The sequence below is a fragment of the Pelophylax lessonae genome (assembly GCF_965119305.1).
Source record: "Pelophylax lessonae genome assembly, chromosome: 7".
Classification (NCBI taxonomy): Eukaryota; Metazoa; Chordata; class Amphibia; order Anura; family Ranidae; genus Pelophylax; species Pelophylax lessonae.
The window spans coordinates 33,476,544-33,492,815 of NC_138774.1; the positions used below are offsets into that span (position 1 = coordinate 33,476,544).

Below are 16,272 nucleotides of genomic sequence, written 5' to 3' on the forward strand. Positions count from 1 at the left end.
GATCCTCCACTTCTCAGGTCTCCCGCCCACCCTCCTGGCCCCTGCCTCCTGCCAAGTGCCACCAGAGCAAGCAGCTTGCTATGGGGGCACCCAAGTAGGTTCGCTTCCGAGCCGTTGCTCTGCGTGTCCAATCACAAACAAAGCCATCGCTCGGCCCTGCCCCCTCTCTATCCTCATTGGCTCACTGGTTGGGATTAACAGCAGCGGGAGCCAATGGCTCTTGCTGCTGTCTTATCCAATGAGGAGGGAGAGTCCCCCTGGAGGGCCCGAGCTTTCGTGCACACCGCTGGATCGCGATGGGGCTCAGATAAGTATTAGGGGGGCTGAGGGAGGCTGCTGCACATAGAAGGTTTTTTTACCTTTATGAAAATAATGCATGAAGGTAAAAAAACCTTGAGCCTTTAGAACCACTTTAAAATAAATTAACTAAAGTAAAGTAGTCAAATTTTAAAAAATGATCCAGGGGTGTACCCTGCAGATATTCTGCTCTGTCAACAATCACTTTCCTTTTTCTAAATTGGGTCACTTGTAGGCAGGTACAGTCTACTTTCTCCACTGCAGGTGGCGATACTGTTGCTGGAGAGAAAGTCAAGAGGAACAGGGTTCCTCTATGGTTTCCTTGGTCACTGGGAAAGCTATGCTATTGGATGCTGTAGCGGAGTAGCAGTATGATCCACGATATCTCCACTGGTAATCAGATACAGCATACAATAATCCTGGTAGCGTATAATATTTCCAACCCTCCAATAACCAGACGACACATAGCTTGGAGGTCAAACACTAGAATGCCTTGTTTATTGAAAACACAAGGGATCTACACTCTCCCAAAACCCCTCCCTCTTCGAGACATTCCACACACAAAGCTGAACATCCCATAATAACCTTACTCTGCCAGACAGAAACAATAGAACAATAGAAGGCAGGTATTTAACAATAACAAACCCCCACCCCACCCATATCCTGAGAGACACTGCTCAGACATATAATAGTCCCAAGTCAAAGAGTTCTCACTCTCTCCACACAAACCACACTACAAACACTTGGTTCTTAAAGGTACACACATGCAATAACATAATGCATACACAAAGGACAATATCCAGTGGCTGTGTTTGCCACAGATGCTGCCACCACATATGACCCTAGCAGGCATCTTGGATCAGGCAGAGCCTATTTAAGGCCCTGGTGCACATTTGCAAGTGGATAGAGTAGGGATAGGTACCCCATATTTTAGGGACAGCAATAGTGGTAGGAAAAGCTTCTTGATGAGGAGGGAAAGTGTAGGGTTGCAACTCCTTTGGACATCATCCCGTTTGGCATGAGATGACCAGGTTGCACTCTGCTGTCAGTGGTTGTGCACCCGGTTGGGCAGCCTTCCCACCAGTTTTTTTGTGAACTGTTGCTGTACTATTTCAATACAAGTTTTCCATTGCACCTGATTGTGTGAATTATTGCCGCCGCACCTTGCCGCATCCCACCCACACACTACTTGTGGGCCTAGGTGATCATGGACATGCATCTCCTGAGAGTACATCATCATGTTGACCTAGACTTACATTGTGAAGCTTTAGAGAACAGTAATGATGTCATACCAAAAGTGGTGTTCTCTGCAGCTTTGAGCAGCGACCATGCAGCGGTAGAGTAAAAAAAAGACCTTCACATGACCAGCCACAAGGCAGTTGGATTTAAGGTATGTCAAGAGGGAATTTCTTAAAAAACAAGTGTTGCTGTGGTGCAAGGAAGAAGGGGGCTGGAAGAATCTCCCCCACCCAACTCCTGCTGTGTGGGAGCAAAGAAAGATTCCTGGATATTGGGTAGTATGCAGTGCTTTAAGTGGGCCGGTATGTACTGGTACTCAGTACCGCCACTTCCAAATATGGCTCTTGAGCATACTGCCACCTCTCCGTGCGCCTTAGCGTACCAGTACGCTCATTTTGGACATCTGCACCCTCAATTGCCCCCCCCCCAAGAATATTTCCCACTCCAGAGCCAGACCAGTCACCACCAGTGAGTCCCCCTGCTCCGGAGTCCCAGCCCAGGCCAGCGGGGGTGCTCTGTGGGGACCCTGATGTGGGTTGGGGGGGGGCGACAAAATCTATAGGCTATAATAGAGTAATAATAGAGTACCAGCACCTCTTTTGAGCCACTTAAAGCACTGGCAATGTGACATAGGGGCAGGAAGAGAGTCTTCCGTAAACTTTAGATTGTGACATGGAGCTTACAATCAGCCTTTCAACAACCTAACAACAAGCAACCGATCACCAACACGTTATATCATTTCATGGTGTTGAAACTATCTGGTGGTTCATATGACCATTTTTGGAGATTATTGTAAGTGACTGGATTTTCCTAAAATATGCAATTTTCATGGCTCGTGTAAGACTAAAGTGAAAACCATGGGATGACCACATAGCTAAAATGTTTAAATGAAATAATCACATGACGACACTAAAACACATGGTGGATGCAAATATCTACTCACCTTTTATAATGGAAATCTTCCTCCATTCTAAAAACAAGTAAAACAAAAAGAAAAAATTGGGATTAAATTTCCATTGTTAGTTTTGTTGACTAACTAATGAAGTATTGTTGCATGTATCCTGTGATATGCCTCCATCCCCCTACAATATACAAAGACATATGAATTGCCCGTGGGACTTTAAATCAGGCGCAACACACTCAATGATAAAATCAATAAAGTAAAGATTTATTGTTAAATACAATTTCCAACAGATCAACAGTGAAATAATTGCCATATGGTCAAGCAGATTGGTCAACACATACATATTATTTCCATAGACGGGTACAGTGTTTCATCCATAATAGGTGTGAACTTGCATCCATGTAACCGGACGGGTTTCGTGACATAGCGTCACTTCCTCAGGGGTTGATGCACACACAATTGTAGTAGAAAGTGTTGGGGGGTAACTAGTTACAAAGTAACGGATTACAGTAACTACATTACTTTTTTTGGCAACGAAGTAACGTAACTAGTTACAATACTAATATTGGTAACTACACTACTTTACTAGGCTATAGGAGGTAACTACACTACTTTACTAGGCTATAGGAACGCGTTTTCCTGCGTTACCCAAGTCGTGCGATACAATCAGTATTTCGAAGAATAGAGAGGGATGAAGTTTATGACTTTTTGTTGCACTTTATGTTTTATTCTGTTTTTTCAGGTTTTGTTCTCATGTTTCCCAAAGCCTGTGTTTATACAATAAACTCTATGCAGAAAGAGTGTCATGTATCTTCTTATACACGATCAATTAAGAAAGAGGAAGGTAAAGTAATAAGTAGTGAAGTTACTTTTCAAATGCAGTAACTAGTAAAGTAATCTCGTTACAATTTACAGAAGTAACTAGTAACTATTTACATTTTTTGAGTAACTACCCCAACACTGTATATGACACACATAATACAATGTATTCTGTTATTGCAAACATTGGGTATCAACCAAAAGGGGACCCATACTTACAAATCTGCAAGACATTGCAGACTGCACTATCACTGAGTGTGTTGCGCCTCATCTAAAGTCCTACAGGCAATTCATGTTTTTTTGTTAGTTTTGCTGGTCGTTACAGCACAAATGTTGGTCTACCACTCACTAAAATCAGGGGTGTAAATAGAACCTTCAGGCCTCATGAACCATGAAGGGCTCTCCTGACCACCTGGGCCTTTTCCATCAGTCTCAGGCCATTTTCTTTGGTCCTGGGGCTCTTCCAACTGATCTCAGGGCCCTTTACCTAGGGGCCCAATATGACTCAAGTAGCAGGGACAAAAAAAAGATTTATTCACTACTTTTCTGCAACTTTGGTGCGATTTGAGTGCCATAGACTGCAATGTTAACTCACAAAAGTTGCAAGCAAGGAAATCGATTGCCGATCACAAGGACGTCACTAGAAAATTGCACAACTTTGAGGTTGCAGAGGTGTGCACCAAGCTTTACAGTCCTTTTCCCATGTTCTGCAGCACCCCCCTTTTGCCATCTTGGGGCCCCCTGCGATAGCGAAATGCCAGGGCCTGGTCACAAGTGCAACCTTTGCGACCCTGGTAGTTCTTCCACTGACTAAAATGATAGCTACTGCTATACAAAGTTTACTTTTCAAGATTGAAATAAAGTTGCGATAACAATAAATATGGACTCCCGTGAGGTCCCTCTCTGATGATACTTTCTCCATATCAGGGGAGGAAGGAGCAGCCACACATCCTGGGGGAGGGGGGGGGATCTCACTGCGGCTTCTTCCCAAATACTAATTTAGCCACTTACCCATGTTTTCTCAATTGCAGTTTACAACTCCTTAGATGGAGTGGCTGCATTATTTTTCTGGGGGGGGGGGGGGTTTGGGCTAAAAACATTTTTCCTCCAGTACAGACTATACCCATTGATCCTGCCAGAAATGCCATGCCCTTCTCACTTCCTGTGAGCTAAAACAATGTTATCTGCCCTATGAAAACAAATTATCCCCCTTCTCTCGTTTAATAGAGATGAACAACGGCAGACATTTTTGAAGGCCAACCTGTGTGACAACCATGGGTACCTCCTTAGATTGTGATTTGTAGGATCACCAGGAGAAAATAAAGGAAAGAGAAGCATGATTAACAAAAACGAATGCAGCCACTGCATCTCAGGAGTGGTAAGCTGTAATATAATACATTTTTGGTTTTTGGGTTTAGATATACTTTAAGGACATCACGACACTTACCGACTTCTCGTTCTAAGGACTCTGTAATAGAAGGACAAAACAAATCTCAGTTATTTCAGCGACACATTTTTCTAACCAGGTTTCCCTGACATTGCTCGCTGTTTCACACATTGTCAAATTATTAGCTTGAAGCCATTTTAAATATTTCTTCCAAAACCGATATTTCTCATTTGTGAAGAGTTTTTGTAAAGACAGAACACTGTCTGATGATGAATATATATTTTAGAGACTTCAGGGGTGAGACAATGTCACCAGAGCTTCCAGTTTGGCCTGAATAACCTGGCCATTACAAAAACTCATGGCATCAACACTCTCTATTGATGAATCCTTCAAATCTGGAGTCTCCAAACTATGATCCATGGACACCTGAGCCTCTACAACCTGCAGCAACTTTACAAGATTATGCATTTCTGTGGTGCAGGCGGTCTAGCCACCAGAGGTGGGGGACTTGAGTCACATGACTTGACTTAAGTCATACTTAAGTCACCAGTTTGAGGACTTGAGACTTGCTTGACTAAAATTAATAAAAGACTCGACTTGACTTTGACTTGGTATTCATGACTTGAGACATATGACTCGAAATGACTTTACTTTTTTAAATTATTAAATATTTACATTTTCTCAAGATGTGTTAAAGCAAAATGAATGGGCCTGTTATGTTTCTGACACCACTTTGGGCACTGGGCAAAGCGACGTAGCCCTACTATATTGTAGCCCTACGTCGCTCGCTCAGGAGACTGTAGGGGGCGAGCAACGTGACTGATTTAAAGGTGAAAATTTGGGTAGATCAGTATTTTGACTTGATATGTGACTTGAACAAAATAAATGACTTGACTTGACTTGCTTGACTTCTAGCAGGGACTCGACTTGACTCGCTTGCTTTTCGCCACAGTAACTTGGGACTTGCTTGAGACTTGAAGGTTAAGACTTTAGACTTGCTTGCGACTTGCACATGTGTGACTTACTCCCATGTCTGCTAGCCACCAGCACCCTAGCAACCAATGACACTGAGCGCCCAGTATTCATGCCATCATTGATTGCTATGGTGCTGGCAGCCAGTCAAGCGTGTTGGCAGCCAGCAGGGAACCTGCTCTGCCTCCAGCGCTCTGTCCTCCTCTGCTTAATTTCTGACCCTGTACTATACCGCAGCTGTGGAGAAGATTGTAAGATATGACAGGGAACTGGGGACTCTGATGTAAAGGGCGCCTCTGATGTGCAATAGGGGTGTCAGGGATACCGAACGCAGGCATCCATCAGCAGGGATGACCAGATCTGTGTAGCTGCACTTAGGAAGCTAAATCCAGACTATATACGCTGGAGATCAAAATTGGAGAACAATTTATGAACACTTGATTTTTTTTAGAAATAATGTAATCTTCATTGCACAACATTTGATGGAATTTTTGTTGTGGCGATACCATGATAAGAGCTGATCCACACTAGCGCGACTTGTCAGGTGACTTGTCAGCCTGACAAGTCGCGCTCCCTCGCGGTCCATTGACCGCTACAGGACCCGTTCTAATAGGAGCGACACAAGTCGCTCCGACCTAGAAAAAGGGTCCTGTACTACTTCGGGGCGACCTCGGAGCGACTTGCATAGACTTCCATTATGTGAAGTCCTTGCAAGTCGCTCCGAAGTCATAGTGCATGGGGATGCACAAGTCGCCCCCGAAGTAGTACAGAGTCGTGTCGCCCCAGTGTGAACCGACTCTGATGATAGAACAGTGTTTTTCAAAATAACCAAGGCACTTCAACAAAAAAAACCTTGGTTTTTGTAGAAAACACAATGTATAAAATCAGATAACAGCAATGACTGTAGCATGACGAAAGATTACAACTAAAATTTCTGAAGGTTACAACAATCAACAATTAGTAGAAAGTGTGTGTGGGGGGGGGGGGGGGGGGAGGTTCCTTGCTTTGAATGACTTCAGCACATTTGCTTTTGCACAGGACATCGCTAGTCTCTCACACTGCTCTGCTGTGATTTTGTTCCACTCTTCTTCCAGTCTCTTCTTCCAGTCTCTTCCACAGTTCGGTGACTGTAGTGGGTTTCTTGGACATAACTTTGTCGCCAAGGATTTTCCAGAGGTTTTCTATTGGTTTAGATCAGGACTCTGGGCTGGCAATTTCATTATTTCAATGTTTTCAGCTTCAAGGAACTGCTTTACCCATTTTGCTGTGTGACAGGGGGCATTGTCGTGCATGAAAATTGCTGGCTGGTTGGGGGATGAACGCAGGGAATGAACCGCATGTTGTCAGAGAAGGTTCTGATAAACATTTGCATTCACTCTGCCATGTAGCTGTATAGGAGGCCCAACTCCTGCTGCAGAAAACATTCCCCAAACCATGACGCTTCGCCCTCCACCGTTTCACTGACTTCTTTACACACTTTGGGTTCAGTTTTTCCCCAATTTGATGAGGAACATAATGTTGACCCAAATAAATGAAACTTGCTTTCATCACTAAAGTGAACTTTGGACCAGTTCTCCTCTGTCCACACAACATGCTCCTCGGCAAAGGTTAGTCTAGCTTTCTGGTAATGAGGGGTTTGGTCACTGCAGAGTGAGGTTTCCGTCCAAATTCTCCTAAATTACGGTTAGACACTGTATGACCAGACAGATCCTTCTCTGTTCAGTGCTGAACTGGTGAGGAATTACAGCTGCAATGCTGAATCAATTGCCCTTTGAGATTCTCTGCATTAGCCTGTCCTCTCTTGCAATTGTCTTTCGTGGACGACCAGCCTTCTTGGGGGACTTGAATGAGTTTGTGACAAACTTCTCTTGCTATGGCTGAAAGGGCCATCTTTTTGGCCTTCATCTGGACAAACTGCTGCCGGAGGGTTTCAGTCACTTTAGAACTATCAGTCACTGTCTAGTGCCTATTAAAGCGGAGTTCCGGGCAGAGAATCGTTTTTTTTTTTAACATACCCCCGGGACAGTCAGGGCTAGCACATTCCACAATGGCTAGCCTCTGATCTGTCCCGGTTCGCACTTACCTTTTAGAAGAAATACTTACTTAGAAGTTTTCTTCCACAGCGTTTCCATCTCGGTTGTGGGCAGCTGAAGCCGGCGCGGTCCTGTTCTCCGTCTTCTTCCGCGTCTTCGTGTCCCAGAATGCGCTGCACCGGCCCCTCTCGTCACTTCCGGTGCGGCGCCGCATTCCTAAACAGCTTCTGGGCATGCCCAGAAGCTGTTTAGCAGGGGAATGCGGCGTCGCCCGGAAATGACGAGCGGGGCCGGTGCGGCGCATTGATTCCTGGGAGCTATGACGTTCAGCTCCCAGGAATCATAGCGAGACAGGAAGTGACGGGGTGAGCCGCGGCTCCGAGGGAGGAAGCTGTCATAGGTGAGTATTTACGATCGTCAATTACAAGGTGAGTTTTTAAAAAAAAAAAATCTAACTATCCAATTCCTTTTCAGCTTAGGCTGAACTAGCGGACGGGCACAAAAAAAAAATATCGTTTTTGTGCCCGGAACTCCTCTTTAAGTAGTGACGACTATTTAGTCACTATCTTGCTAAGTCAGTAAAAACTGGAAAGTTAGGCTGCTAGTTAAATAGGGTTTTCTAGATAATTAAAGAAATTAGCACAAGGTGCCAGATAAACACCAATAACTGGGAGGTATTTGAAAGTGTTTCATCAATGTACTTTTTCAAATCTCATTCAAAGTTTTTTATCTGTGCTTCAAAATATATGTAACTTATGAAATATGCTTAACAAAACTGCTCTTTTACTCCTGTTTAGATAGTTTCAAATAGGACTAAGCAGTGACCTTGAAATTTAGGAAACTGTAGGTTGTTCTCTAATATTGATCTCCAGTGTATGGTTTAAGCAAGTTTAAAAGTGAAACAAAACCTATCCAAATAGAAGCAAACCGAATATACAAATGTGAAGATATCAGTGACCCATAAATACCTAATTAACAACCTAATTAAAAACCTAACTATAATACACTATATTTGAAATAGGAAACACAGATCAACAGGGTAAAACTGGGGGTGTAAGGAAAAGTCAGGAAGAGGGAATCAGGAATGGGATAAGGAACAAGAGGGAGTAGGCTCAGGCAGGAATCAGACTCAGGGTCAATTAACAAGCAGTATCTGGCTAGCAGGGCAAAACACTGAAACTCAAAGTATTAGTAGAGGTGGGACTAAATACCCTCCGAGCAGCCAGCATCAGGTGGAAAGATTACTGGAATCTGCTGGCTGCTAGGAGACACCCTCTGGTAGACACCGGAACTACAACCTTTCACTCTGGGAACCATAGTGCCACAAGCAGGTGATCCAGGTCCTGACAAGGGGACTCTGATGTGAATGGGGCTTCTGATGTGCAAAAAGGGGGCTCTGATGGGCAAGGGGGTCTCTTATGTGAGGGGAGGGGGGTCTTTGATATAAGGAGGGACTCTATTGTGATGGAGAAGCTTCTGATGTGAAGGGGGGATTTTGATGCACAAGGAGGGCCTTGGATGTGCAAGGGGGAGCTCTTATGTGAGGGGGGACTTTGATAAAAGGAGGGGCTCTGATGCAAAGGGGGTCCTCTGATGTAATTAGGACTACTAATGTGTAACAGGGGCTCTGTTGTGATAGCGGGGCTTCTAATGTCGGTGAGGGGGTGTCGCTGGTGTGAGGGGGAGACTCTGATGTACAAGAGGGGACTCAGATTTTAAGGGGGAACTCTGATGTCTTAGAAGGGGATCTGATGTGATGGGGTATCTGATGTTAAAGGAAGGACCTCCTATGTGATGGGTGCTTCATTCATTTTCAGATCCTCAGTTCTCCAGGAACTCCCCCTTCTGAGAAAGCAGTGAGAGCCATTGGCTAAAGAGCCAATGAGAAGAGAGAGGGGGCAGGGCCTCGCCTCACTTTGCCTCTGTGTACGAAGAGACACGCAGAGCAGTGGCCCTGGGCGCACTTGGGAGGAAGGAGGGGCCAGAGAAGAGAAGGATCGGGGCTGCTCTGTGCATACCTGTTGCACAGAGCAGGTAAATATGACATGATAAAAAAAAGTATAAAGTATAAGATGTAAAAAAGAAAAATAATAACTGCCTTTAATATCACTTTACGTAATTCATTAAACAAAAAATAATTTTTGTTGGCCTGGGGGCCTGTAAATATTTGTAAAACATATAATGTGGCCCCCATACAGAAGAGGTGGGAAAAAATGTAAAAAAATAAAAAATATTTTAGCACCCTGATGTGGGACAGGACATTTCTGTTATGATCTTGTTGGAGTAAACAGACCCACTTTAGTGCCTGATAGATATAAGAAGTAACTCAATCCTCCCCCAAAAAATAATTTGATACACCATGCACTGTACAATTAATCAATATTGACTGAAAATTCTTCTTAAAAAAAATAATAAAACACATTTAAAAAAGCATAAAGTATACAGAATTCTGTACATGATTCAGTTCTTATGCTCTCTTAAAAAATGGAACATTTTTGACAGACTAAACAGACAAATTTAGGTGTGTGATCACCAAAAAGCCTGCACAGGTTTGCTTGAACAAGAGGTGCAATATGATGGAAGGGAAAGAAAGACAACAATTAGCAAAAAAAAAAAAAAAAAAAAAAGACGTTCACAGGTGATAGATTGGGGTCGGTAATGTAGGTCAGAAGATGTTGTAGTCAAGCAGGTGCAAACAACCAACCGAACAGCCAGCTGAGGACAGGGGGAGCTACTACACTGTTGTGAAAGTGAGTGAAGCATCTCCATACCCCCCTGGAGGTAGTTAGGAACCCTCAAGTGGCTTGGTGGGCTAAAATTTCACTTCGAGGTGGATTACGTTGACTTTTTGTGGGGCGTAAAAGATTGGGTACCAGTCCCTTCTGAAAGGTCAACGGAGTTTACAAAACTCAAAAACTCTGGAAGAGAGAGTTTAGGACACATGGAAAAACAGCATACCGAATCTGAAACCTACTTAACCAGTTGCCAATCGCCCACCGCAGATTTGATTGAATTGGGTCCCTGCAGGTATCGCTGGCTGCTGCTGTCCCCCAGGTGGGTATGACTGGTGGCTGCTAACTGGCTGTCCAACAAACACTGCTGGCTAGTACTACTGGTGGGTACTGCTGGTGAGTACTGCTGGTGAGTACTGTTGGTGGGTACTGCTGGCTGGTACTGCTATTGGGAACTGCTGGTGGATACTGCTGGCTGGTACTGCTGGTGGATACTGCTGGTGGGAAATGTTGGTGGGTACTGCTGGCTGGGTACTGCTGACTTGTACTGCTGACTGGTACTGCTGGTGGGTACTGCTGGCTGGTACTGGTGGTGGCTACTGCTGACTGGTACTGCTGGTGGGTACTGGTGGTGGCTACTGCTGGCTGGCACTGCTGGTGGGTACTGCTGACTGGTACTGCTGGTGGGTACTGGTGGGGGCTACTGCTGGCTGGTACTGCTAGTGGGTACTGCTGGCTGGTACTGCTAGTGGCTACTGTTGGGTGGCGAGGTACTGCTGATGGGTACTGCTGGCGGGTACTGCTGGCTGGTACTGCTACCTGGTACTGCTGGTGGGTACTGCTGGTGGGTACTGCTGTCTGGTACTGCTGGCGGGTATTGCTAGTGGGTACTGCTGGCTGCTACTGGTGGTGGCTGCTGGTGGTGGCTACTGCTGACTGGTACTGCTGGTGGGTACAGGTGGTGGCTACTGCTGGCTGGCACTGCTGGTGGCTACTGCTGGCTGGTACTGCTGGTGTGTACTGCTGGCTGGTACTGCTGGCATGCACTGGTGGTGGGTACTGGTGGTGGGTACTGGTGGTGGGTACTGCTGCTTGGTGCTGATGGCTGGTATTGCTGGTGGGTACTGTTGGCTGGTACTGTTTGCGGGTAATGCTGGCAGGTACTGATGGCGGGTAATGCTGGCAGGTGCTGCTGGTGGGTACTGCTAGTGGCTACTGCTGGCTGGTACTGCTGGCGGGTACTGCTGGTGAGTACTGCTGGTGAGTACTGCTGGTGGCTACTGCTAACTGGTACTGCTGGTGAGTAGTACTGGCTGGCACTGCCGGCTGATACTGCTGATGGGTACTGCTGGCTGGTACTGCTGGCTGGCACTGCTGGTGGGTACTGCTGGCGGGTACTGCTGGCTGGCACTGCTGGTGGGTACTGCTGGCTGATACTGCTAGTGGGTACTTGGTGGGTTATGTCTACTTTGAGTTGCAAATTTCCCTATTTCTCTTCTATCTCTCACCCCTCTCTATTCTTTCTTTCTTCTCTCTCTCACTTGTTCTTTTCTCCCCCTTCCCTCTCTCTCTTTCCATCTCTCTCTCTCTCTCTCTATATATATATATATATATATATATATATATATATATATATATATATATATATATAATCTTTCTTATCTCTCTTTCTCTCCTCCTACCTCTCTTTCCTTCCTCTCTCTCTCTTTCACCTCTCTCTCCTTCTACCTCTTCTTCCCTCATCTTTCTCTCTCTACCTCCCTCTCTCATCTGCAGAGCCGATGCTTCCTGTTTTTCTCCTATCACAGGCGGAGTACACTTGGTATCACTCCGCCTATGACAGGAGCCGGCACTATACAGTAAGCATCGGCTCTGGTTCCTCTAGTGTAGCTCCTTTCCTCATACTGTGCCGAGGGACGGCGGGTCGGGAACCCGCAATCTGGGCTTGCCGACCCGCCATCCCAGAGCAGGAGATGGCTCCAGGCGCTGGGATCGCGTCGGGGGGACTAGCTGCTAACGGGAATGGCGTTCCTGCTGTAGGAAAAGTACACGAACGCTGTTCCTATGCATTTCCGCAGGACTAGAATCCTGCTCCCGGGATACTACTTTGGAGACCCAATCAGAGACGAACCCTGCTTGATTCGGGTCTTCGGCCGGTGCTGGCTGGTCGCTTGGGTCTCCCGGTGGAACACTTGACTCGGGTCTCCGAGCTGAGGAAAGCGCCTGCAGGGGGGCGACGATGTCCCCTCCCGCTTCTTGTAATAACAACCAGGTTGCTGCTCAGCCGCATCGGTTTTTATTACTAGAAAGCTGTTTGTCAGCTCTAAAAAACAGTACCGGGTGATGCCTGCAGCTGTGACATCACTCCGGTTCAACCCCTTGAAGCTGAGACCGCATATTTGCGTTATGTCGGTGGGAAGGGGTTAAACAGGAGCAAGTTTGGGGAATTTAAAATTTTATTTTTGACAGTAATGGTGTAATGTTCTGGTACCTTTGGTACCCTAATTCCACTTTTCCTTAAGTGTATGCGCCCCACCATTCTCTTTTGGTAAGGTGCGCATACACCTTTAAGACCGATGCTGTCATCACTGAGCGCCGCTGGAGCGGCTATTTCAACCGCCGGCGGTCTCACTCACATTGTTCGTTCAACACCGCATAACCTGCCTTGAAGCTCGCATGCTTGCAAGCATACCTCGCTATCGGAACCTCGCTGCTGATCCCTGTATCCTGCTACCGGATCATCCGCTCTTACCGAACCTCTCCTCTGCTACATTGCTACTAGTGATAAGTACCCCACAGGGGAATCCTCCATAACCTTCATACTAAAGCTTACACTATCTAGCTCTGCATACTAAGGACTGTTACTACATCTGCACTATCTAGATTGCTAGCTCTTGAGCCTACTATCATCTGCTCTTGCACTGGGCTAGTCTCTCCTGTATGTTCATCTGCTATCCTATCATCTACTACCATACATGATTGCTAACCTATTTGCATCCCATCTGCTACTATCTCATTCTCAAGAACATTCCTCTCAAGTGTCTGTCACCTATCATCTCTACTCAACCTGTCTCTTCAGCCTATCACCACTATACTACTATATACATAGATCACTCCAGGAACATCTTATTGAGTGTGTGTATTTGTATGCTGAATTGAGACTATCCACATATGATGAGTCTTGGGAGTTGGGATTGGTATCTCAGCGTTTCTCTACATGACTACTGAAGTGGAATATTTCTGCAGCTGCAAATCCACATTATACAGAAAACGCAGGAGCGTTATAGATTGAACGAACCTAAAATGGATTCAACAGAAATAACCACTCAGGTGACACAATTAAAACAACAAGTAACTGCGTTAATACATGCACTTACTGAATTAAAAGAAGACAATCAGGCTCTGACGCAGCAGGTGGCCAGACTGACACAACTTACCGCTGCTCAGTCCCCTGAACCCAAAATAAATCCTCCTTTAGTATTTACAGGCGATCGCAAAAAATTTCGCGAATTCAAAAACGTATGTGAGTTACTTTTCTTGCTAAAACCCCGTACCAATCTTACTGATCATATCAAGGTTTGCACTATTATTTCTTACCTAACAGGCGATCCACGGGCCTGGGCAGACTCTCTCTTTGAGAAAAACGATCAGCTTCTCAACTCCTACGCCTTATTTCTAGCAGAACTTACTAGCCTATATGATGACCCCAATAGGCAGAGTACTGCCGATCTTCAAATGAGGTCCTTAAAACAAGGTAGGAGACCTGTGGAAGACTTCGTCGCAGAGTTCAAGAGATGGACCCTTGATTCAGAGTGGAATGATGCATCTCTGAAAACTCAATTTAGGCTTGGCCTATCAGAGGCCTATCAGACAAGCTCGCCCGAGCGGATTTGCCGAAAACCCTGGATGCATTGATACAACTCAGTATCACCATAGATAGAAGGCTACGAGAAAGAAAGGCTGAAAAAATGGGAATGCCATTATCCAGTTCTTCTCGGATTTCGGCCGTTGACCCTACTCCTATGGAGGTAGGAACCATACGCCCACCTCTATCATCTATGGAAAGAGCCAGGAGACGATCTAGTAATCTCTGCTTTTACTGTGCATCCCCGGATCACATGATAAACGTCTGTCCCCTTGTCTACAAAAAGAAGGGTGAGTGTTCATATGTCCTCCTAGGGGGATTGACAACTTCAATTACTAACCCTTACCTTTTTGTTCGCTTGACATTACAGTGGGACCAGACCAGGATTACTACTAAGGCCATGATTGACACAGGATCTTGTGGAAATTATATTGACATACGTTTTGCTGCTTTAAATAAAGTCCCTATTATTTCTAAACCTAAACCTGTCTCAGTGAGTCTTATTAACGGTGTTCCTTTATCTTCCGGTCCGATCACTGATCAGACACAAGCACTCCTAGTCACCACTAACGAGTCTCATATGGAGACCACCACCTTCGACCTAATACCTTCACCCCACTTTCCCATTGTTTTGGGACTTCCCTGGTTACATACACATCAACCAAACATAGATTGGAAGGAACGGACCCTGGCCTTCCTCTCTTGCTATTGCGAGGGTACGTGTAACCTCCCGTCTTACGGGAAGATCCTGTCTGTGGTGACAGATGAGATTGCACCACTATGTTATCAGGATCTGTCTGAGGTTTTTCTTGAGAAAAATGCTCAAGCATTACCTCCTCATCGAGACTATGATTGTAGCATTGATCTACTCCCAAATAGCAAATTGCTGTTCGGTCATGTTTATCCTCTTTCGCAGGATGAACTTTCCCATCTCAAAGAATATTTGGATGAGAATTTGAAAAAAGGTTTTATTAGACCTTCCACTTCTTCCACAGCTGCAGGACTCTTTTTTGTCCGCAATAAGGACTCAAGTCTCAGGCCTATTATCGACTATAGGCAATTGAATGCTATTACAATAAAAGATCGCTATCCTCTACCGCTTATCCCTGAGCTCATTGAACAGGTGCGTGGAGCTACCTATTTTTCAAAATTGGACCTGAAAGGGGCATACAATTTAATTCGAATCCGTGATGGAGATGAGTGGAAGACTGCATTCAGAACCAGATACGGATTGTTCGAATATCTTGTAATGCCATTCGGGCTATGCAACGCCCCTGCAGCCTTTCAACGATTTATAAACAATATTTTATAGACTTACTGGATGTCTGTGTTGTGGTATATCTGGACGATATACTTATATATTCACGATCCTTGTCTGAACATATAAAACATGTAAGACTTGTGTTATCGAGATTACTTGCACACAACCTATACGTGAAACTGAAAAAATGCTTGTTTCATAAAGAAGAAGTACTATTTCTAGGATACATCATATCCAAAACAGGAATCAAGATGGATATGAGTAAGATATCCTGCATTCAGGATTGGCCTACACCAACCACCCGCAAAGCGCTACAGCGATTCCTTGGACTTTCAAATTTCTATAGGAAGTTCATCAAGAACTTCTCTGCCATTGTGAGACCCCTCACACAACTCACTAGCATTAAGAGACCATTCAAATGGTCAGATGAAGCAAATAAAGCTTTTCACCTGTTAAAGACAAGGTTTACTTCTGCTCCCATACTACGCCATCCAGACCCATCCCTCCAATACATTCTGGAAGTAGATGCGTCAAACATGGCAGTAGGAGCAATACTCTCCCAACGACCAACTAACACTTCACCACTTCATCCAGTCGCCTTCTTTTCTAAATCCTTAAGCAGTCCAGAGGTAAATTACCCAATGGGTGAAAAAGAACTGCTTGCTATAAAACTGGCTCTGGAGAATTGGCGACATCTACTCGAAGGCACCTGATTACCAATACTCATATACATAAATCATAAAAATCTTCAATATCTTCAGAC

At 45.1% G+C, this 16,272-nt stretch overlaps 1 protein-coding gene across 1 annotated transcript in view; it reads right to left on the reverse strand.

Annotated features, from left to right (window-relative positions):
• The window catches only part of LOC309560026 (butyrophilin subfamily 1 member A1-like), an 86,892-nt gene that overhangs the window by 4,166 nt on the left and 66,454 nt on the right, over nucleotides 1-16,272 (reverse strand). The window contains exons 6-7 of the mRNA XM_082263525.1: nucleotides 4,707-4,727; nucleotides 2,480-2,506 (exon numbers count right to left, since the gene is read on the reverse strand). Of these exons, the coding sequence (XP_082119651.1) occupies nucleotides 2,480-2,506; nucleotides 4,707-4,727 (48 nt within the window). The remainder of the gene's footprint in view (nucleotides 1-2,479; nucleotides 2,507-4,706; nucleotides 4,728-16,272) is intronic.